This window comes from Elephas maximus, chromosome 13, assembly GCF_024166365.1.
Source record: "Elephas maximus indicus isolate mEleMax1 chromosome 13, mEleMax1 primary haplotype, whole genome shotgun sequence".
Lineage (NCBI taxonomy): Eukaryota > Metazoa > Chordata > Mammalia > Proboscidea > Elephantidae > Elephas > Elephas maximus.
The window spans coordinates 77786611-77811348 of record NC_064831.1 but is presented as its reverse complement, the minus strand read 5'-3'; the positions used below and the strand labels follow the sequence as shown (position 1 = coordinate 77811348).

The 24738-nt window shown below is 46.3% G+C and overlaps 1 protein-coding gene across 4 annotated transcripts in view; it reads right to left on the bottom strand.

Moving 5' to 3' along the window:
- Window positions 1-24738, bottom strand: part of NTRK3 (neurotrophic receptor tyrosine kinase 3) — a 473624-nt gene that overhangs the window by 176567 nt on the left and 272319 nt on the right. For all 4 annotated transcript variants that reach the window (XM_049905334.1, XM_049905331.1, XM_049905332.1 and 1 more), the window contains exon 12: window positions 5854-6042. In XM_049905334.1, the coding sequence (XP_049761291.1) occupies window positions 5854-6042 (189 nt within the window). The remainder of the gene's footprint in view (window positions 1-5853; window positions 6043-24738) is intronic.

Sequence of the window (24738 nt, the reverse complement as noted above, 5' to 3'; positions counted from 1 at the left end):
ATAGCAGCACGAGGTAACTAAGACACCAGGATACAGCTGCCAGGTCAGCCTGGGCAGGATAAGTGACAGATCCAGGGAGGAAACATGAGAGATGACCACCAGAAGGAGTCACATCTATAGTTCCGAATTGTAGAGACTCGCGTGGAAAAGTGGATTCAGCACGGGAGACTTGACAGGCCACAGCCAGCCTGCAAGTGACACAGTGGAAAAGAGAAGGCATTAGCAAGACCTCAAGAAACCAAGAGGAAGAAGAATTCGAATGCCTGAAAAGGTGAGGACAAATGAGGGGCTTTCCGGGGAGACTCACTCTCATGCCTTGATTCTGAGATGCTGTGAAGACCAGAACACACTGGTCAGTGATTAAAGGGGTCAGCTTTGTAGTGAGCACGGCCATTGGCCTCTGGCAATGACAAGTTGGAAGGGAAATATGCTCACTATTAGTCTGTATGAATGGTACAATCATCAGTTGCTCATATAGTTTAAAGTAGAAGACTTTATCAAGACTCATGTGTACACACACGTGTACAGATGTGCATATGCAGGCATGCATGCACACACACACACTACAGAAAGGACACTAAGAAGGGGGTCTGCGCCTGCAAGTGCCAGGAGATCCTTGGGCAGGAGCTGATCTGGTAGCCAGTTTATTAAGAGATGAAAAGAAGCTGGCTTAACCCCAGGACGAGGAAGCACCTTATCTGGTCTTTTAGGAAGTTGATGGCATGAGGAATTCTGAAAGGGGGATAGTGCCAACAGCCAGACTAAGGCGGATCCAGCTTATGACTACAAGAACCTTCAGTCAAGGGTATCCTGGGAATTCCAACCCCAAATAGCTCATACATAGGGCTCTCCTTATCCTGGAAACAGGGAGAAATGCTGAACAGGGAGAAATGCTAGCCACCACAAAATACCAAAGCTGTCCTCATTCTTCAGAAGTCTGCTTCCCAGAGTGTAGAGTAAGTGCTTGTCTAGGCAATGTAATTTGATAGGGAAAGAATGGATGCTGGGCTCAGCAGATCTGGGTTTTACTATCAGCCCCTCTCAATAGCTGTATGATCTAGAACAAGATACTTGAGCTTACTGAGTCTCCATTTCTTTATCTATAAAACGGTGGTGGTAACCCCTCCCTTAGAGATCTGGTTATAGCACTAGCACAATGCTTGGTCCACAGGTGACTGTCCAAGCAGATCAACAACTTTGCCTCTCTTTGTAACATCCCTCGAAAGCCTGGGCTGGCTATGGAGTGAGGATACCGTCATCCAGGCATCGGCTGATATGGAGTTAGCTAGCATCTTCTTGGCCCTAGCACCATGGTGTGTTTTCTATAGAAGATAAAGGATTATGACACATCAAAGCTACTTCTTAGAAAAAACTCCAAGTCAAATCTTGGAAACTGGGCACACATATTTGAGAAGTGACAAGATGACCTAGGATTCAACTTAAAGTCACTCAAGCCCAAGGTGTGGCATCTACTACAAACCATGAGTTCCAAGGAGGGAAAGATCACCTTGAGGTAGCCTGGACCTAGGAAGAATGCACAGGAGTTTGGAAAGGAACCAGGCATTAAAAGAAGAATAGGATGTAGAGAGGAAGAAAAGGGTATGGAAGTGGGGAGGGGAGATGGGCATTTAAAACGGAAATCGTACTAAGATTCCAGTTGGAGGTGTGGGGTTGGAGATAGGAAAGAAGAGACTAAGGGAAAATACTGATGAGGCATCAAGAGAAAGGTAAGAGTTGGAAGCAGAAGGCTCCAGGAGTTATCCCGATGGAGTAAAGAGCACAATCCTGCACCCTGGGAACCAGTTCTGGGCAGCGACATACCTTGAAGGGGAGGAGCAGTGTGTTTCTTGTCCATCGAGGTTTCTAGAGCCGAAAAAAATGCCTGACACAAGGCCTCAATTCATTGACTAGATGAAAGGGTGAAAAATCACCACAGAGCAAGTGACTCTGATGCTAAGGAAGAAAAGGAGACTCAAGAGAACATGGTCAGTTCCATGAAGTGATCACAGACAGAGAACTCAGGGGTTTCTGGGGAAATGGGCATGGAAATGGAGCTGCAGGATAGGGAACATCAAGAGGTCGAGGAGGACGTGAGAGGAAAAGACCAGCTGACCGGGAGAGGGGACACTGTCCTGTTTGCACACCCATGAGCAGAGAGACAAAAGAGGCTGGGAGGGGTTGATCTGGGAAGTGGGAACAATGGTTCCTCAGAGACACAGATGACCTGTGAACAAAGGCCAATACCCTGACTTGGGGAGGGAGGAAAGGGAAGTTTACTTCCCCCAGATGGCCTCCACCTCTCAACCAAGAGCAAAGTTGTCTTTTGAGAATCAGTTTTGGAAAAGAAGATGAACAGAAAATCCCTGAGCCCTCAAGAGAGCAGAAGAGCCTTCCAATTGAGCCCTGTGAGAAAGAGAAAAGAGAGACTCCTAAGACAGCAGCAAGCAGTCCAGCCCAGCCACAGGAATAACTTTACTGAAGCTCTACGCTGCCATACAGGTGACAAAGGTAACCGAGGTCCCCTCATTGCTACAAATACCTTTTAACTTCTCCCCAGTGACTCACCTGGACTGGGCCCTTGATGTCTCATTCCTTAGAACTGAGCCCAAAGTCTAAGGCCCTCAGTTTTATGACAGTGATAACTGTATCCATTTCCTAATACTGTTGAGAATTGGGGGTTCTAAAGAAATACCGAGGAGGGCCTTGTTAGGCTTCCAATTCCATATCCACTGCCAAGTAGAAGCATCTTTAGTCAGCTCTTCCAGAAGCCCTGGCAAGGCTGAATATTCCGAATGCAGACAAAGCCAAGTGCAGAGTACTTGTTGGGAATGTCGGGGAGGGGAGGCCAGCATCTGATAAGGGACTGTACTGAGTGATCTCAAAATATTCTTGCAGCCCTGATACATGATGAAAAATGCCATGGACCAGATTGAAGACAGATAGAAAGCAAGAAGGCAAGGAGAGGAGCCCCATTGTAATCATTCTGGTCAGAAAGGACCCACCGTTAATGATAAACATGTGGATAGAGAGAAAGGCACTTTTGTGCTAAATCCATCACTGTGGGGCTTCGGGAAGGAGGTGGGGAAATGATGTCTGAAGTCAGGGAGCAAGGCGTTCCTGCTATGTCTTCCCACATCGCACATTCTAAAATGAGAGGAGGAAGAGCGTCCTACGGGGAGAGCCGCTGGGAGATCCACAACACGAACATTTCTCCTCTCTTCATCCCCGTTTCTTGCCATCCCCTCAAAGTAGTGACCCCGGCCTTGTTGGCAGCACCATCAACGTTCTCCGCATATTTATCTGTCAAGACGCATGTGGTTTTAGTTGTCTGTGACAGTGCCTCATCACCCGGTTGCATCTTGAGTCAGTTTCCCAGACCGATTAAGCCTTTCTTATCAGAGCCTTAGCTGCCGTCTTGGCCAGTAAATCTCTGCCTAGGAGTGGGTGGTGCTCCTGTTTGTCGTCAGGGTGAGTCGGCCACGGATTAGTAAAGGAGGATTAGCCAAATCTGGTTACAGGGCTCCTGCACGCTGTTTGTCCTGCTAAATATGTTTTCTGAAAACAATCAGGAGCCATCCGCTGCCTAGTGATAGGACCAAATGCACCACTTCCCTGAAAAAGAACCTTTTTTTTAATATCAGAGTGTGTTGAAAATCTGGAGTCATCTCATGTTGCCCCCACTACTTCAATAATTTCTTTGGCCATAAATCTCCTTCCCCATCATCTTCACCGACCCCCTCCTTGTTCGCACAGAATTACTGCCTGGACTTGTAGAAGGACTAGTTTCTATTATGAACTCAAAGGGTTTGTAGAAGGTAGGCTCTTCTTCCACATGGCGGTCCTAGAGCCACAGCTCCGTGGTGTGTGCCCCTGCTTGTCCTGACAGCAAAAGACACTCACTCAGATCCCATAGGTCTCTCCACTCCTCCGAAGGGACACTTATTCTCATGGCCCAAGAAAATCTCTTTCTTATATATGGAGCAGCGGTTAAGTACTCGGCTGCTAAACGAAGGTCAGCAGTTTGAACCCACCAGCCACTCCGCAGGAGAAAGATGTGACAATCTGCTTCCATAAAGATTACAGCTTTGGAAACCCTGTGGGGTAGTTCTACTCTGTCCCATAGGGTCTCTATGCGTTGGAATTGACTATACGGCCGCGGGTTACATACTGGATCCATTCTGTTTAACCATTGTGTCAATAGCCTGGTGTCAGAAGCTCAAGCCAGCATAGATATGACTCTGAGTTCAATTCTGCACCAGGAAACCAGGGCTTTTAAGAAAGGGAATATAGTCAACACAGCAATGCCTAAACCTCTGTTCAAACATCAACAGCTCCTTAGAAAACTCAGCAACATTAACCCTAGACCAAAGCTTAGAACCTGGCTATCCCCATAGGAGATCTTTTCTGCCCCCTATCCCTGGCTCAGTCCAGGAACAAACCTGATCTTAGGCATGAGTAGCAGCCAGCATGGGACCATTGTTTACACTGCGTTTCCCACTGTTTATCTGAACACATGGGTACCTTTCCCCCCTGCCCAGCCCTGGTCTGGAACCAGGTATCCTTCCTCTAACTGACCGAAACTGAGACAGACTCTGGAGTACACCCAAGTTTGTGAGGCAACTGATGACCTTATGCTGACTCAAATCCAGTCCCTCCCACATGGCAAACTCCTCACTGAAAACCAGAGTCAGAAAAACTAAAGCAAGGGCCGGTGGGGGCAGTCAAATGCCCACTCTGCTGTGAGATGAGCCAGGGAGCGCAGAGCAGTTCTGTGGGCTACAAGGGGTGTAGCCCATGTACAGAGAGCTCAGCACAGGAGAGGAGCAAGACCAGAACACACCTCTAGCCCTGCCAGGGGACAAGCTGAGAGATGAAGAGAACCTCTTGGTGGGATGCTGGGTCAGGGCCGGGGACTCCCCAGCCTCTAGAAACTCAGTGTTCATTCCTGCCTGTAGTAGAGATCTTAGACTAGCCAAGGGCTGCTGTCCCTCCAGCTCTAAGGGAGTCCCTGGTGTCCCTGCTCTCCAGGGGGCTCTATGGCTTCTCTGGAAGCAGCTGACGATGTCTTGGGAGCCAGAGCAGAAGGTGGGGAAGGGGCACACATTGGCATTGCTGGGCCTACACTGAACCTGCAGACACAGCAAGAGCAACACCTGCTGGATGAAGGGCCGGGCCACTGAGGGTCCAGGGGCTGAGAGAGGATAGAGCTGAGCTCAGTCAGAAAGTCAAGGAGGGGGCCTAGAACCCAGAGGCGATGAGAGACAAGGAGGAAATAGGTGCCCTGAGCTCTGATCTGAAGGGAGACGTCTGCAGTGAGAGGTAAGGGTTCCTAGCACCTGGGTTGGGATCTGATTCTCAGAAAGTGCACAATTCGGGGCACTGGAGGGGCAGCTAGAGAGATGTTTCCATTTCAGCGGTAGTCACCGCCCTTCATTCCCTTCCCCTAGCATGGAGGCTTGGGCAGAGGTTCTGATTACGCAGGCTGGATCCACAGGGAACACCAGCCTTGTTTGTATCTCCCCTCTTACTGGTAGTGCCTCTCCATATGAAGCTGGGCCTCCTGCCTCCGGGCTGCTCCCTGCCTCGAGCCCTCTGTACTCAGGGTCCCACTGATCCCGGGTAAAGAAAAGAGGGAACCGGAGTCAGGTCTGCAGACCTCATTTCCCAGCTGACTCTGCCCCAGTGGAGACTCCTCACCCAGGGTAGTCTTCCAGTTTTGAGACAAAAAGGAGGGTCTATTAGACAGTGGGAGATAGACAGGTGGTAGGCCACCCCAGAAGGCTCAAGAACCCCAACTACCTGGTCTATTGCCTCCCCTCCCCAGAAGGGACAACATTCCATTCCAGTACTCACATGTGTCTGGCTTGTGGCAGTTGTGTCCCTGACGGAAGTACTGGGGGTTCTCAATGACCGGGATGCGCGTCATACCGATGACCACCGTGTCAGGCCCGGCATCCAGCGATGAGGGTGTGGTGATGCCATGGTTGATGTGGTGCAGCGGGCTGGCGGAGTCCTCCTCGCCACTGATGACAGCCACGGGACCTGCACACACCACAGAAGACACAGAACCTGGTGATGCTTCATCAGGCCAGTTTAGGCCCCAACCCACAGACCTGAGGGCCGCCATATTGTCCACAGGAGCAAAATCCATTAGAAAAGTATTCCCTGAATGCTCTGAATTCTGAATTCAGAGAGAGAAAAAAAAAAAACAAACCCAGCTGCCATCAAGCCGATGATTCCAGCTTATGGTGACCCCACGTGTGCGGAGGAGAACTGTGCTCCACAGGGTGTTCATGGCTGGGACCCGATGATTCCAGCTTATGGTGACCCCACGTGTGTGGAGGAGAACTGTGCCCCACAGGGTGTTCACGGCTGGGACCTTTCGAAAGCAGATCACCAGGGCTTTCTTCTGAGGCATCTCTGGGTGGATTCAAACTACCAACCTTTCAGTTAGTAGCCGAGTGCTTAATTTGTTGCATCATTCAGGGGCTCTCTCTTTCCTGACAGAGAGAAAAACCCACCCCGTCACACCATGGAAATAGCTACAAAATATACCACTGAATCCAAATGACCATGACATGAATTACTTTAACTTTCCCCGAAATTCAAATTAGTTCCAAGTAATAAAATTTTTGAATAAGTTTCTTGGCTTCTGTAGCAATAACAGAATCATATATATGACCTAGCGGTGGTTCACACCCTTGTCCTTCTTCCCCTGGGGAGCTTTAAAAACGACTGATACTGGCATCCCACCTTCAGAGGGTGTGATGTCATTGGTCTAAGGATGTAGCTTGGGCATCGAGACTGTCAAAGCTCTCCATGTGATTCCCATGTACAAGCAGGTTCCAGAACTTTTCATTAGGGCCTCAGAGGCTGGGAGCCTTTACAGTGAAGCTGTTAGATTCTGAGATGAGAGTGACACAGCTTTGCCTGGACTCTGCTGCCAACCCTCACCTGTCCACAGAGAGATAAGCCCCATCGAAGTCTGGCTCTAACCTAAGCAGGCTCCACAAGAGACAGCACTGCAATTAGGAGGCACCACCATTAGCCCGTTAACAGCTGGGCCAGTTTTGTTACTCTTGAAAGATCCGTATTTCCCCAATGGCTTCAAAGAACCTCATATGTGCCTTCACCACTCCTGCATTTTCTAACCCAAAGAAGAAGCCCAGCAAATAAAGTTATTCAAAATCCAAGTTGGCAAAGATAATGAATGCTGCAGTCTTCGTAGAACAGGGATTCTGTCTGGGGGTGTGACGTCCCACACACACAAATAAAACCTCTGTAAAGTAAACTAGCTGTGACTGTTTGTGGCTTCATATAGCTGGGATTTTAAATGGCTACTTTGCTAGACACATGGTCCCCAGACAAAGTACCTGCTATGAATTGCTGTTTTGGCTTCAACAATATTTCCACTGCAGGAATCCATTACATCTTTCTCAAGTTTATGGAGGGACTATTTCCCATTAAATAGCAAGGTGAAGCACAAATGAGGCAGAACTAAGTGGGCGAGTGGTAAATGCAAACTAAGAACCCTGGGTTCCACTCAGCACCGACAGGCTTATGCAATCCACAACAAATGTCTGACTTTGTTTGGAGACCATGTGGAAAATTCGCAAGAAGTGGTTGCCCAAATACGTGGAGTCATCGCTTGCCTTGCAAAAGGGAACCAGTTCCTTAAAACACCTTATAAACTTTCTGAAAAACCTGATAGTGGCTTCCAGTTAAACAGGAAAATCTGAGCACTCACTGGTCTTTACCTTCCTTCTCTCCCCTAAAGTGCTAAAAAGAAAAAGAAGAAAAGAGAAGACAGTAGCAAATAAGCTATTTCAACAACATTTTGGAAGACGAAAAGTTGAAGAGGAAAGCGGACTTACAGAGAGGAAGAAGGGACAGCCACTGGGATGGTCAAAAACCATTTTTGTTGTTGAGTGGCCCACCTCAAGAACAAAAAGGCAAACAATCCAATTAAAAACTGGGTAAAGGATATCAACAGACACTTCACCAAAGAAGACATTCAGGAAGCTAACAAACACATGAAGAGATGCTTGTGATCATTAGCCATTAACCAAAAGAAAAAGAAAAAACCAAACCCATTGCCGTTGAGTCGATTCCAACTGATAGTGACCCTGTAGGACAGAGCAGAGCTGCTCCATAGGGTTTCTAAGAAGTGGCTGGTAGATTCAAAGTTTGACCTTTTGGTTAGCAGCCATTGAACTTAACCACTGCACCACCAGGGCTCCCATTAAAGAGATGTGAATCAAAATTAAAATGAAATATGATCTCACCCCTGCAAGAATGGCACTGATCCAAAAATCAGAAAACAACTAATGTTGACAAGGCTGTGGGGAGACTGGAACTCTTATACACTGCTGGTAGAAATGTAAAATGGTACAACCACTACAGAAAATGGTATGGCGCTTTGTTAAAAAGCTAGAAATAGAAATACCATATTACCCAGCAATCTAACCCCTAGGTATATAACCTAGAGAAATAAGAGCCATGACAAGAATAGACATATGTACGCCCATGTTCATGGCAGCATTGTTCACAACAGCAAAAAGATGGAAACAGCCTAGATGCCCATCAACGGATGAATGAATAAAAAACTGTGTACGTACACATGATGGAATACTATGCAACGAATGCTGATGAACCCGAGAAATGTCTCACAATGTGGATGAATCTGGAGGACATTATGCTGAGTGAAATAAGCCAAACACAGAAGGAGAAATATTGTATGAAACTACCATTATAAAAAGTTAAAAAAAAAAATTTAAGCACAGAAAGTAACATTTTTTTGGTGGTTACCAGGGATGAGAGGGGGACAGAGGGAAAACCACCAACTAGAAAGTAGACATATGTTAACTTTGGTGATGGGAAAGGCAGTACACAATATGGAGGAAGTCAGCACAACATGACCAAGGCAAAAAAAAAAGACACAGAGATACGTACGCCACAATAAAAGGCAACTACACTAAATGCTACAACATATACAACCCTGCAACAACAGTAATAACAAACAAAAATTGAAGAGTGGATTCACAGGCAGGTATGTATGCTAAATAGGTATGGGAGTACACCCATGTGCATATATAGACTAAGTTGTGGATATTCTACATACATATTCATATGTACTACATGTAGAGTCATATATACATTAGAGCACGCAGGGAGCACACTCAGGGAAGCTTCTTAGACATAATCAAACACTTCAAGGGACTGAGTTACTGGGCTTGAGGGCTGGGGATCATAGTCTCCAGGAACATCTAGGTCAATTGGCATATAACGTAGTTCATAAAGTCATCGTTCTACATCCTACTTTGGTGAGTAGCATCTGGGGTCTTAAAAGCTTGCCAGTGGCCATCTAAAATGCAACTATTGGTCTCTTCCCATCTGGAACAAAGGAGAGTGAAGAAAACCAAAGACCCAAGGAAGCAATTAGTCCAAAGGACTAATGGCCTACAGGGACTACAGCTCCACTAGCCTGAGAGCAGAAGAACTAGATGGTGCCCAGCTACCACTACTAACCAGCTCTGACCAGGATCACAATAGATGGTCCTGGACAGAGTGGAAGAAAAATGTAGAACAAAATCCAAATTCATTTAAAAAAAGACCAGACTTACTGGTCTGATACAGACTGGCATAAAACCTTAGTCAGCCTTCTAACTTGGATCTGAAGGCACTCCCGGAGATCCCTTTTTTGGCGAAATAATAGACAAGACTATACAATAAACAGAAACCCTGGTGGCATAGGGGTTAAGAGCGACAGCTGCTCACCAAAAGGTTGGCAGTCCTATAAGGTCGCTATGAGTCGGAATCGACTCGATGGCAACGGGTTTTTTTTTTTGTTGTTGTTGTTATACAATAAACAATAACACCCCTGAGGAAAGTGCTCCTAAGAACAATCAAATATATGAGGCCAAAAGGGTAACATTTGCCCAAAACTAAAAATAAGAAGGCGGGAAAATGGGACGAATGGGAACGGGGAGCTCAGGATGGAAAGGGAATAGTGCTGACACATTGCATGGATTGCAACCAATGTCATGGAACACTTCGTGTATAGATTACTGAATGGAAAATTACTCTGTAAACTTTCACCTAAAACACAATTAAAAAAAAAAAAAGTTGTCGCCAAGTGGATTCCAACACATGGCGACCCCATGTATTGCAGAGTAGAATTGCTCCACGGGGTTTTCATGGCCGTGACCTTTCAGAAGGAGATTGCCAGGTCTGTTTTCCAAGGCACCTCTCACCGGGTTTGAACCACCAATCTTTTGGTCAGTAGTTGAGGCCTTAACCATTCGCGTCACCCAGGGACTCCATACCCAGGAGGCAGGGCGACATATATGGGAAGTCAATTGTGCTGGAAAGGCTCAGTCTTTGAAGGGTCAGGATACCTGGGAAGGCTGAGGGGACACTCAGGGCTGGAAACAGGGCACCCAGGCTGTAGCCTGGCACCATCATACAGGAGTCTAGTGATTTATTCCACTAGAAACTGAACCCAAAAGGCTCAGAAGAGGGCTAGGGTGAAGCAGGAAGCTAAGCCCCTTCTTCCTGTTCCTAGGACATCAGAAACCAGAAATAATCCTGCCTACTGTACCCCAGCCACAGCCCAGCCTCACCTCACATCACCACCGTGCAGGTGACGAGAGAACGCTTCTCCAGAGAAACTGAGTATCTCAATAAAAGACTTCTGAATTTTGACACTTGGGAACCTCCCCATGAAAAGTCAAGTTCACTCTGTGATGATGCCCCAGGGAAGCCTGCCAGGTGACAAGCCTCACCCACGCCCACAAGGCAGATCTTTTTAGCTTTCTCGTGCTCAATCCCTAAGTATGCAGGAATACTCAAGATCACCAGACGCTTCGGCAAAGCTTTCAGCATAAGACAGAGTACAAGACTAACAGAAAACCAGGGACCTGCAGGAAACAGAGGCCAGGCAGGAAGCAGGAGAAAGCTTTTTAAGAAATTACTAGTATCCTTAGAAGATAAACAAAGACACTGCATCCATGAAACAATAAGATAGCTAAAACGTGAACAATCAGAAAGTAAAAAGAGCCCTTGGATATTTAAAAAAAAAAAAAAAAAAGGATAATCAAAATTTAAAAGTCAAAAGATAAACAGAAGATAAAGTCAAGGAAATTTTCCAAAAAGTTGAATAAAAAGCAAACAGGTGGTAAATAGGAAAGAAAACATAAAAAATTAAAGACTCACTGCAGAGATCCAAAACTGATTAAAAGAAGCTCCAGGAAAAGAGAATAAATAGAAAGGACAGGAAAGAATTAAAAATTTGTGGAAAAAGTTCCTCAAACTACCTACCCAGTTCCCGGTACAATTAACATGTGTGTGGGAGCATGCGCGCGCACACACACACACATACACTCACACACATCAAGGCACAAAATTATGAAACATCAGAACTCTGAGAATAAGGAGAAGATGCTAAGAGGTTCCAAGAGGGAGTGATAAGCCACATTTACAAAGGGAGATTAATCAGAAAAACATGGCAATTCTCCATAATAACACTACTGTAGTACTCGAGCATTTGTACAGGAGCGTTGCTATGGAGAATTCTGTTGCTTTTCTGATTAATTTGCTCAACAAAATGTCAAAGGAATTGTTATTGTACGAAGCAATTCCTTCAAAACTTTGACGGACAAATTTTCAGCCTAGAATTCTATACTTAAAAAAAAAAAAAAGATGAGTCACCTGTAAGCAAGAAAGAAAGATATTTGCAGACCTGTAAAAATTTCCCTCACATGCCCCCTTTCTTAGGAAGCTACAGGGGGAGGGACTTTAGCAAAACAAGAGGGCAAACCAGGAAAGAGGTAGTCAGGGATCCAGACCAGAAAGAGGCAGTCTGGCCTGCTGGAAGGAGGTCTCCAGGTAATAAAAGTAGGATTCATGCCACTATAATAGAACACTTCCAAACCCATTGCCATTGAGTCAATCCCGACTCCTAGTGACCCTACTGGAAACCCTGGTGGCAAAGTGGTTAAGTGCTACGGCTGCTAACCAAAGGGTCGTCAGTCAAATCTGCCAGGCGCTCCTTGGAAGCTCTATGGGGGCAGTTCTACTCTGTCCTGTAGGGTCGCTATGAGTCAGAATCGACTCGACGGCACTAGGTTTGGTTTTTTTGGCTTAGCAACCCCACAGGACAGAGTAGAACTGCCCCATACGGTTTCTAAGGCTGTAAATTTTTAAGGAAGTGGACTGCCATGTCTTTCTCTCTCAGAGCTGCTGGTGCGTTCAGATGGCAGCCTTTCGGCTAGCAGATGAGCACTTAACCACTGCACCACCAGGGCTCCTGATAGACAGTTTTATAAGAATTGTAGACCACAGACTGGAAGAAGATAGAAAGACCAAGTAATAGAAGGTCCTCCCTGCCCTTCTGTTCTCATCATTATGGGATGTGGGTTACTACAGTGACAAGGAGGAAGGGCACCGAATGGGGGGAATTTGGAGATTTAAAGTTGGGACTAAAACATTTTGTAAAGGGGTTTCATTTGAATCTGCTGCCATAAAGTCAATGGACAGAGAGCGGTCCATTGTTCTTAGGAGACTATGATTTATAATGGTATCTACCTTCTCTACGTTCTTCCGGGATCTAAAAGGGCTGCAGTAAGAGTCACGGGAAAAAGGGTCCTGCCACAGGCTCCCAAGCCATGGGAAGGAATGGGGTCACTGAGGAAAACCTGCAAAAATAAAAGAATAAAGCTGAGGGTCAGAACCCCAGCATTTAAGATGTGGGCAAGGGAAGGAGAGCAAAGAAGAGAATGAGAAGAAATGATCAGAAAAGTGGAAGAGAAGCAGAAAAGGATATTATGGTCTTAGAAGTTAAAGGAGGAAAATTTCTAGAAATTCAAGAGTACCATATACTGAGGCCAAGTAGGATAAAGAATAAAAATAGTCCACTCTATGTGACAATGAGGAGGTAACCTTAATGGAAACAGTTTCCACAGAGCGATGGAAGGGAAGTCAAATTATAATGGGTTCAGAAGTCAGGTGGTGAAATCATCATCGCCATCACCATCATCATCATTTTTATTACTGAGTGCTTCCTATGATACAATCTCTGTAAACGTAACTTTCTTTAATCTTACGATGACTCTGTGAGGTTGGTACTATTATTTTCCCCATTTTACAGATGAGGATGTTGAGGCATAGAGCAGTGGTCTGCCCAAGGACACACAACTAGTAAAGAAGTGGTGACACTGGAATTGAAGCCAGGCCATCTGGCCCTAAGACTGTGCTTGTAACCATCACCCAGCTCTACCTCCCTGAAAGTGCAGACTGTGGGGGAAAGGCTTTGTTCGAAGGGACATTGATCAATTCTGGTAGATTATCCTCCTCATGAGGAGCTGCCTTCAATTGCAGGTCCCTGAGACCCACCTTCAAGTGCTCCTCTTGACCCTTGATAATGGGGACCTCAGTGAGTCCCCTCATTAGATTCACTCCGACAGTTTACAGGTAACCCATCATCTCCTCCTCCCCCCAGTGCTGCTAATGCTGTTAGCGAACTACAGCCCCATCAGAAAGCACTGCACTCTCAAACCACTGTCCAACCCCCAAGGCCCTCTTATCCACCTCCTACCTACCATACTCATCAAAAAAAAATTTTAAGGTGCCATAGAGTCAACTCTGACTCCTGACAACTCCGTGTGTGCAGAGTAGAACTGTGCTTCACAAGACTTTCAAGTGTGTGAAAGATCACCAGGCCTTTCTTCCAAGGTGCTTCTGGGTGGGTTCAAACCACCAACCCTTTTTGGTGAGTAGTCAAACACTTAACTGTTTGTGCCACCCAGAAAGCCTTTCCACAGTCTGTTGTTGCTGTGTGCTGTCAAGTCAATTCTGACTCATAGCCACCCTGTATGACAGAGTAGAACTGACCCATAGGATTTCCAAGGCTGTAATCCTTACAGGAGCAGATTGTCAGGTCTTTTCTCCCACAGAGTGGCTGGTGGGTTCCACCCACCAACCTTTCAGTTAGCAGCCAAGTGCTTAACCACTGTGCCACTGGAGCTCCTTCAGAAAGATCACGGGCTCATGAAAAATATACCCTACATTCCTTAAAATAAGTCAATAAAGACTCCATAGACCCATCAACACAGGATTTAAGAGGAGACCCCTGAAGCGTCCCCAGCTGCCTGAGGCACCTGTTCCTCCATAGGGCTCCCACTTGCACTGGGGAAAGGCGAGACTTCCTTATAAGGACTGTTCTGAACATGGCAGCTGCTCAGCACCCCTGAGCCTGTGCATTAAAAACCAGTGTCCTCCCTGCCACCATTCTCACACACACACATATTTACAAACACTCCTTGGGGGAGATGGGACTGCCCCAAGTTGAGAACCACTGGCAGAGGCACCAACATTTCACTCTAAAAACCAATTTCCCTTTCCACTCTGGCCATTCCTCAGGTCCCTTGTCTCAGGGAAAAGCCCACAGAGCTGGGGCTCCTCTGGAGGAAGAAGCACTGCTTTTCACCTTAGTAACCAAGAGACTTCGGACATGTTGTCAGGAGGGATCAGTCTCTGGAGAAGGACATCATGCTTGGCAAACTACAGGGTCAGCAGAAAAGAAGAAGACCCTCAACGAGGTGGAATGACACAGTGGCTGCAACGATGGGCTCAAGCATAACAACGATTGTAAGGATGGTACAGGACCGGGCAATGTTTGTTCTGTTGTGCATGGGGTCGCTACGAATCTGAACCTAACAACAACAACAACAACCACAGAGAACAAAGACAACAAAGAAGGACAAGTAATGGGGAAAAACAAGAAAAAAACCCTCAGCTGTCTGGGGAGCATTCTTGTATCTTCTGGAAGCTGCCAAGGTCCAAGGCAGGTCAGGAGAATAAGTCAAGCTCACTGTACCCTCAGCGGGCAACACACACACAGACTGTCTTATACCTGCTATTGGCCTCTCCCTCTCACTAATTCACTCCTAATTACGTGATTACTTTGTTAGGCAGCTCTAATAACAAGAGAAACATCCTTGCAGCCTTTTTGGTAAGTTCAAGCTTTTGAGACAGACCTGTGAGGGAATATAGGTCTGTTCAGACACTCAGATCTCATTATTCTCTTCCCAAATTGTTGCCTTCATTTTTTTGTTCAGACCTGCGGTGGGTTTTGTTCTCCCAACCAAGCTGTGCTAGAACAACTGCATACTTAGGGCTGGCTCAATAGGCCCGACATTATCTTGCCCAGCAGGATGGTCCAAACTGACTTTCCAGAACGTTCTCTTCCCCCTCTTGCTCCTTCAATAGGGGAAATAAAAGGGAATAGGATCGAGAATGCCTGACTTTCTCAAGTTGTCTATTCCAATTTGGGACTCGGGTTCCTAAAGAAAGCAACATCTCTGATGCGAACCCTAGGGACTGGCCCTGCCTGCTCTGAGTGCTCAATGTGAGCGATGGCCAAGTGGGCTGCAAGAAGCCCCTGGTAACTCAAAAGGAAATGTTTCTTGAGGCAAAAAGCAGTGGCCTCTCTTTTTCTCAGGGTCCATAGTGCAAAAGGGAAGGGGGAAGAGGATGTCACACACAATGATGGAGGGACAAGCAGTAGCCTCCCAAGTAAGACCTTGTTAGTGTTGATGTTAGGTGCCCACGAGTCGGTTCTGACCTGTAGTGACCCTATGTATAACAGAACGAAACACTGCCCGGTCCTGCGCCATCCTCATAATCACTCCTAAGCCTGAGTCAATTATCACAACCACTGTGTCAATCCATCTTCTTGAGAATCTTCCTCTTTTTCGCTGACCCTCTACTTTATCAAGCATGATGTCCTTCTTCAGGGTCTGGTCCCTCCTGATAAGACCTTAACATATAAATATTTGCTCTGTCTCTCAGATCCCAGGATTGACTTCCTTGAAATCATCTCCCCAGTGTCCTACCTTTGTTTTGGGGGGAAAGGGTAGTAGTCACTGTTATGGATTGAATTGTGTTTCTCAAAAATATGTGTTGTAAATCCTAGCCTCTATGCCTGTGGTTATAAGCCCATTTGGGAACTGATTATCTTTGTTACGTTAATGAGGCAGGATTAGTGTACCATATGTCTTAAGTCAAACTCTTTGCGATATAAAAAGAGATTAAACAAGCAGGTGAAAGAAGCAGAGATGGGGGAAGAGAGATGCCAAGCCACGTGAAGATCGCCCAGGAGCAGAAACTCAAAGAGACAAGGACCTTGCCCCAGAGCTGGCAGAAAGAGAAAGCCTTCCCCTAGAGCCTGCACCCTGAATTCAGACGTTTAGCCCTCTAAACTGTGAGATAATAAATTTCTGTGTGTTAATTCCACCCATTTGTGGTATTTCTGTTATAGCTGCACTAGATAACTAAGACAGTCACTAAAATTTACTTTTGTTCCACCAACTCTCTGACTAAAGATCATTGACAATTCTCAGACCTCGGCTCTAAGAAGGTCCAGCCATTGCTCAACAGTAGGGCATTTGCCCTGCCAATTTGTAGAAGTGGTTCTTTCCCAGTTTCCAAAGGGACTCAGAGTCTCAATGATGCTGGGACCCTGTGGTTTGTAAGAAAAGAAAAACAGGAGGAGAAATAAACAATTACTAAACACCTACTATATGCCAGATGGAGTCCCTCCATGGTGCCTAGGGTTAACACACTGGGCTGCTAATTGAAAGATAGGTGGTCTGAATCTACCCAGCAGTGCGTTGAAAGAAAGCATGGCAGTCTAATTCCAAAACATCAGCCACTGAAAATCCTATGGCACAGAGCTCTACTCTGACACACATGGGGTTGCCATGATTCAGAACTGACTCAATGGTAACTGGTTATATGCCATTTATGTTGCTGAGCATTTTGTTCTCATCTCATTTGATCCTTAAAAAATACTCTTATTCCCATTTGATTGACAAGAAAATTGAGCCACGCGTAGGTTTAACTAATTTTCAAAAAAATCACCTAGCCAGGAAATGATGGAACCTGTATTTAAGCCCAGGTCCATTGGTCTCCAAAGTTCTTGCTCTTCCCACCAAAATATCCATTTTCTCAAAAGTGTGGCTGACTCTAAGTATTTTTTACAAACAGATGGAACTTGGTATGAGCCTATGTAAAAAAAAGTGAGACATCTGAGCCAATGCATCTAGAGATAGATCACCAAATATTTGCAAGTTTGGACCAACCTACATAAAACAACGTTGGGCAGTCATCACAGAATCATATCCCTGCTGGGTGTGTGCATAAATATAAGTCCACTCAGACGGCCAATATTTACAGCTAAATTATAAAATCCTGGGGCTGAAGCCATCCGTCTCTGCATTCTTTCATTCGTCCTTATACTTCCTTCCAAGGAGGAGAGAATATTCACCTCGCAAGTCGGAAAGCCCTCTTAGGAATTGTGGTTGTCATAACTACTGTTCACCAAGTATTTCCCATTCTCCTTCCAGGAACATAGTTGGATTGGAGTTTTCCACACCTCCTGGAGTTTGGCGGTGCCCTAGAACTTTCTTTAGCTAATGAAAAGTGAGTAGAAGTAATATGTGTCATTTCCACACGGAACCTATAAGGGCCAGTATGTGATTGCCACATTCCTTTTTCCTGCCTTGAAAATTATGGAAGCAGGTGATAAAGCCCCAGTGAACCCTGAGTGAGGCCAACACAGAGCAGATGCCCCAGCCAAACACCTGGTGGACTTGCGGCATAAGTGAGAAAGACAGCTTTGTTGTCTCAGCCATTGAGATTCATGGGGTGGGGTGTTTGTTATCACAGCATAATCTAGCCGATCCTGACAAATACAGGAATGAAGCTATTTCCACATTTAATAGTGTCTCCTTAATCTTTTCATTCAGGCATCGTGTGCTTCACACCATCTTCAACCAATCTCTACAAAAAAGTGTCCAATGTAAGAGATGGGCTTGTTGTCCTCAATGACATGATTCATCCTAAAGTGCCTCTGTCCACTCTCTGTCCCCAAGTGGAGCTTTAATCTTTGGTTCCACAAAGAGCAGGACTGTGACCTCCATTGGTAAAAGAGGTTTCCCACACCTACATCTGACTCAGGCAGGAAAAGCAAACAAGGCTGGACGGGTCTCATGCTTTTTTAATGTGTCCGAATGAGGCACACAAGCTAACCTTTGGATTAAAGAAAATGATTTTTTTAAAACCTCAACCTTTTCCTACTGACAGAAATCAAACATCGATGCATCCCTGGTGGGCGAGAGCTTCGCATCAACAAATCTGAGAGCAGAAACTCATAAGATGGAATAAGTAAAAGCACAACAAACACAATTAAAAATCCAGCCATGCGCAGTGAGGAATTCCATCTACCGTCTCATGCAGCGAGCCTGGTCCTTGGAGGCAAACAAAAGAAAATCAATTTCTTAATTTTTTTTGGCAGATGTGGGACAGAGGCCAAGTGAACACACATGGGCCGTGGCTGAGAGCAAACCTAGGGACAAGTCGCCGCCTCTGTTCCCGGACCAGTTGCTCTGGTCCCTCCCCTCCCCGCTTCCTCTGGCTTCCAGACAGTGCCACGGTGACCTCAGGGGCACACAGGGTCCTGAGGGCAGCCCAACAAGGCAAACCCTCCTCACTTCTCTGCTCCTCTCCCTGAGTCATTTCCCAAAAGATGTGCTTGATTCTCTGGCTTGAATTTCCTCCCAGCCTTTTATAGGAACCAGAGACATTCCTGCCATAGCTTGGAGGTATTGCTTGGTGATTGAAAATGATGCTGCTGATCAACCAGCCCAAGAATACACATTTAAGGAAAGGGAAGGCTGGACAGAAGCTGTGAACACTTGGCGTCCCTTGTATCACTTACTCATTACGACAACCCTGGGGGTAGATGTTGTAATCCCCGGTGTTACAGTTGAGGAAACTGAAGCTCAAGCCTTCATGATGTGCCCAGTTAAGAAAGGATAGACCCACGTCCATCTGACTTCAGAGTTTGGGCTCTTTTCCATGCACCATGCTGCCTAATCCTCCAGCATGGTTTTTCTGATCACAGCTCTTCATGGGTCAGCCACGATCGTCCCCCAAGGCGGGACAGTGAGGCTTTTGGATTGCTTATTTTGGACACAACCCTAGAAAAGGATATCATGTTTAGTAGAGGGTCAGCAAAAACGAGGGGAACCCTCAATGAGATGGCTTGACACACGGCCACAACAATGGACTCAAACATACCAAGGACATGAAGATGGTGCAGGGCCAGGCAGTCTTTCATTCTGTTATATACACAGTTGCCATGAGTCACAGCCAACTTAACAGCAACTAATGACAACAGAGATGAAACCCTTAACAATTCCTCTTTTTCTAGACCCATAACCTGAAGCATCAGGTTGTAGCTAAAAGGGGGGACCTGGAGTTATAGGCAGAGGAATGGCAAGGAGCAAGGGGCTTAGCAATGTAGAAACATGCAGCCTGGAGGGAAGGCATACGTCATTCACTTTCTCTGAAGACTTTTTGTATAAACGGTATTTCAGAAAGTCCCAGGCACAAACAGGAAGTGAGTAATTATCTTCCGATTGCATATGCAAAACAACTAGAGTACAAAATGTTGATGTTTTTGTCCAAAACCCCATAAAAGGATTATAGATAGCTCAAAGTCTCAACGTTTCTAAATTCAGCTCTAGCCACTGTCCTGTGACTAGCCAATGTTACTACCCAAAATAGAGGCGTTTATTTCCCCTGAAGATTTCTCCGTAACTTTTCCCCCAACCACCTGGGGACATCTGAGGTTCGAACGGAAGGAAGAATGGTTTTGGATCACACTGTACTAGGTGCTGCTTTTTTGAATCACTGACATCTCCATGTCCTTCACCTATTGACTCATGTCACTTTTTGCACTCACTAAACTGTGTGGCATTATTTGATTTCAATACCAAGACCAAGAGAACAGGAGCCCCAAAAGCCTCTGAGGTAAGCCCAAATGTGAAGTAAGCCCAAATGCCTCCAATTTTACTTAGTTCACAAGTGGAAGACCCAATATCTAAGACCCCTTGGTTGACCTCTGGATGGTTCAATGTGAGGTTCTTTAAATTAGCATGAAACATAACTGGTTAGAAGATATACAGCCAACTGATGCCAGAGAAGTAAACCCTTTGCAGGAGAAAACTTGGGCTTACAAGCACTGTCTGATACGGAACTTCCCAATGAGGAAACCATCCACAGTTGCATGGGTTTCACATGCTGCTTTCCAGGCTTAGCTAGGGTATGTCTGGAGGAAACCTTTTCATGGTGTTTCTAAGTAGTACATGTGGAATGGCACCATGTCATACAGCCACTAGCAGAGAACCCATCTAACAGCTAATGTCTGCTGAGCATTACTTATTGACAACCAGGCATAGTGCTAGACTCTGTATACGTAAGATCTCATTCAGTGCTCACAGTGGCTCAGTGAGGTGGGTCCTGTCGTCAGAGTCACTTACGCAGACTGCCTAAGATCACACAACTAGCAAGTGGCAGAACCAAGATTCTAGCTGGAGCTGGAGGACTCCAGAGTCTGTTTTCTTAATCACTCCCCTACCTGCCTCATGGTACATAATCATATCGCTTCATATCTGTGACGTCTAGAGTAAAAACACTTCTGAACTACAATGTCTCCAAACCTAAGATGCCAAAACAAGGCCTAGATTTATAGTTAGAGAGAAACCATGACATCTATGACTTCTGCCAGGCCATTCTGAGATCTTAAAATTCATCCCCAAGGCCTAAGAATCTTGAGTCTTCATACCCAGCTCACCTGAGCCGCCTTTCCTCCCAGACATACAAACGTGGGCTAGGTTCTCCCGCCCTTGGCTTGGCACAGATCCTATCACCTAATATCAGACAAAAAGACGTTGTCCCTTCCTTAGAAAGGCTCTCTGGGAAAATGTGAGGCCCCCTGGAAGTCTCAAGTAGGCAGGGCAATGAGAGTTACAGGCCGTTGAGCCTTTTGGCATGGGGGATCCCATGATTTAGTGCATTAAAACCCATAATCTGTTCGCAGTAGAAACCTCTCAGATCTGAATGACACATTATTGTTAACAAGGTACTTTCATATCCATGGACTCTCCCAATCACCACAGAACCCTAGAAGATATTCAAGATAAGATTATGTTCCTTATTTCACAGATGAAGAAAGTGAGGTACAGAATTGTTAAAGTGACCTACCACACAGGCAAGGAAAGCTGTGACTTGAACTCGAGTCTTCTGATTCTCAATCCAGTGCTCTTTTTAGCTCACACCAAACTCCTCTAGGAAAGTCAAGGGTGGCCATGTACATCAACTCCTCCCTACCAGGGAAGTGATATCCAAAGTGGCATTTCTGAAAGCTGCGAGATCTCCTCACCAAATAAGTCCTTTCTCATTTTGGTGAACTCCCTGGAGACTCACTTTCTGGAAGTTGGTTGGAGGTGGGTTTGGTCACCTCGACACTTCATGAGTTCGGCTGTGAACCCTTGAACTAGAAACTCAGAAGGAGTAACTTACACATGAAAAGAGGTGGATAATAAATCCAGAAAGATTTATTATGCAAAGAGAAAGCATGCCTCCAAAAAGGCTGTGCAAGGCCAGGGTCAGCCCTGTGACCGTCCAATGAAACCATCCTTGAAAGAAGATTCTTGTGATTGCCCTGGAAGAGATAGCAGGGCTGTCAAGGCTTCTCTGTGGTCTCCAGACTGGGATCTAGAGTTCTCTGATGGCACCCACAGAGTTTAACAGGCCCCAAAGGCACTTGTCCTGAGGGCTGTGCATGCCCTGAATTGTACCCTTGCACTAGGGGAGCATAGCCTTGCCCTTGCAGAGGGGATGGACTGTTGCAGGTACTTCCTGGACTCTGTGGCCTCTTGCCTACTGCTGCCTTCACCAGGTGTTGGCACCTGCTTATCTTGGTTGGCACATCTCCTGGGCCCAGCTCTCTATTAAAGCACAATGGTGCCTCCAATCAGAATTGCACAACCACGTGTCTGGGTCTCTGGGCCTGTGACAAGAGCCCTCCCCACTGGGCCCATGCAAGGATAGCTCCATGAGTGAGTCATATAGCAATTCCATGAAATTTTGCTTCAGAATTTGAAGTTACACCATTAGCTGGGATTATGATTTTTCATCAGCAAAGCTACTTAGAAAACTATGAGGAAATCGCATCCATATTTGACTCCTACCTTTGAACCTGTTTTGATTACTTTCGTCATTGGATTGTCCTGTGGTCAACACTGGCCTATCTCTCCAATCAAAGCTCCTCAGCTGGTCCTGGAAGTCTCTAGATCATAAATTCCTAAAGGTCAAGGACTCTATCCTATATATCTTTGTATTTTTTGGTACTCCTAGCTGTTGTTAGTTGTCCTTGAGTCAGCTCCAACTCACGTACAACAGAGTGAAACATTGCTGGGGCCCGTGCCATCTTCACAATCATTGGTATGCTCGAGTCCACTGCTGCAGCCACTGTGTATTCTGAGTGCCTTCCAACCTAGGGGCTCAGCTTCCAGCACTATATAGGATGATATTCTCTTATGATCCATACGATTTTCACTGGCAAATTTTCAGAAGTAGATTGCCAGGCCTTCCTTCCTAGTCTGTCTTAGTCAGGAAGCTCTGCTGAAACCTGTCCTCCTTGGGTGACCCTGCTGGTATTTGAAATACCAGTGGCATAGCTTCTAGCATCACAGCAGCACACAAGCCACCACAGTATGACAAACTGACAGATGGCTGGTGGCACTCCTAGTAAAGTGTCTTTAATGAAGCAGGCCATTAGAAAATAGGTTTTGCCCAAGTGCTGTCACACATATGGACAAGCATTGCCTCCCCAAGTCTCCCATCTATCTGTCTCATCTTAAATACCAGGTCTGAATGGCAGTGGCACGCACAAGGGATCTAACAGCATTATTAGGATGGTGACAAATAAATGCAGAGAAGCCTCAGGCTCTGGGGTAAGTTGTGAATTCACTTTGCAGGCATTTATCTCAGAGGGGCAGCTTCCCTGGGACTGTAGCAGAATCCTCCTCCAAAGTGACCTAAACAACATAGTCCATCCCACACTGCCCACATCAGCCCTTCTAAATCCAGTCCCATGTGCTCATCAAATACTGCCTGAATACCCCCATGGCCTGGCCCTGAGCTAGGCACTAGGAAGAGAGAGAAAGAAGACACAACCCTGACCCCAAAGAGGGACCCAGTCCTACAGGTGTGACCACAAAATAAACCAACAGAGATGGTGCCTGTGATGAGGGCCAGGTTATAGGTGTGCCAGCGCTGGGGCAGCACAGGAAAGACACTCAGCCAGGCAAGGAGAGGAAGGAAGGCCACCCCCAGCACCATCAGCAGCCCAGCAAACACTCAAGCCACTGGGTAGCTCCCCTGCCCTGCCCTTCATTCCTGTACCACAGCACTTGCCCAACCCCAGAGAAGATGACTGGCCTTCCCTCCTGCCCCGCAGATCCCACCTCTGCTTACCCATAACTGGCACATCCGGAGGCTGTCACCTCCAGGCACCTTGAACCTTGTCCACTGCCTCTTCTGCCCACATACCTGGACAGCAGTTGGGCCAGGGCCCGGGCAGCATGTATTAATCTCTTGGCTAACTCATCCCTTTCACAAACATGCCGTAAAAATGATCTAAGCATTTCAGTCCAAGCGCGCTGTGGCGGGATGGGAGGGTGCAGAAAGCCGATTGATTTCCAGCACGTGACGGTATGAATACAACACCAAAATCAATCAAAACACCACTGTATCAGCTCTGGGATCTATCCCCTCATCAGGCACGCTTTATATACTGTAGTACCTGCTCCTGTTTGCACACCTGCCCCCGCCCACGTGTGGCCGCCCCCGCCCCCCACCCCCAGCCAGGCCAGGACCCACCACACTATCTTCTCTGAGAATTTCCTTTGGTCACACAGGACAAGGCAATGATGTCACAGGCATGCTCACAGAGGCGGATTATCCAGGGGGCAAGGTAAGCACAAGCTTACTTTTGCTTACTCACTCATCTATAGTGAACAAATCTCACATGGGTTTCACCACATCAACAAGCGTTCACTACAGATTAGTAAGTAAGCCTGTGCTTACCTTGCTTACTGGGTCATCCGCCCCTGTCAGGGATTGTAAATTTGAAAAGAGGCTTTGATTCTGTAGGCAGGTGCTGTGGGCTTGGGAGAGAGACAGATGCCAGCCATACCTAGAAGCGGAATCTCTGATGTGGTGAAAAATGTGAAATTGTTCACGACAGATCAGCTGGTAAGCAAGATAAGCACCATGCTTACCTCGCTTACTGAATAATCCGTCCCTGCGTGCTCACTACCGTAACCTCCTAAACATGCCAGAACTCCCATGTGTGTGTTCACACGGGTGCGCTCCTGGGCCAGAATGCATAGGAACTCACATGTGAACTGGCGCCAGTTTATTGCGCACGAAACAGATGTGTACTGAGATTGAGATTTACTGATGTGAGTTTCTTTACTATTTCACCCCCTCCTTCACCTCACCAAACTATTGCCACAGGTAACGCATATAATATACTTAAGTGCTATATTGGCACCCAAACAGAATATTCCAGGAGAGGCGATGAGGTGGATGGGAGGATTACACTGGTCACAAGTTAGCCATTTACTCTTCTGGTGATAGATGCCTGGGCCAGATTAGCATGGGTAGAAAGGGAAAGATCCAAAGGTCTAACTCTCTAATCTGAAATGTACAAACTCCTTCAATCTCCTCGTGACTTCCTGCAATCACTATTAAGGTGTCACCCCTGTTCTGACTTCCTGCAATCACTATTAAGGTGTTACCCCTGTTCTGACTTCCAGGTCTGGT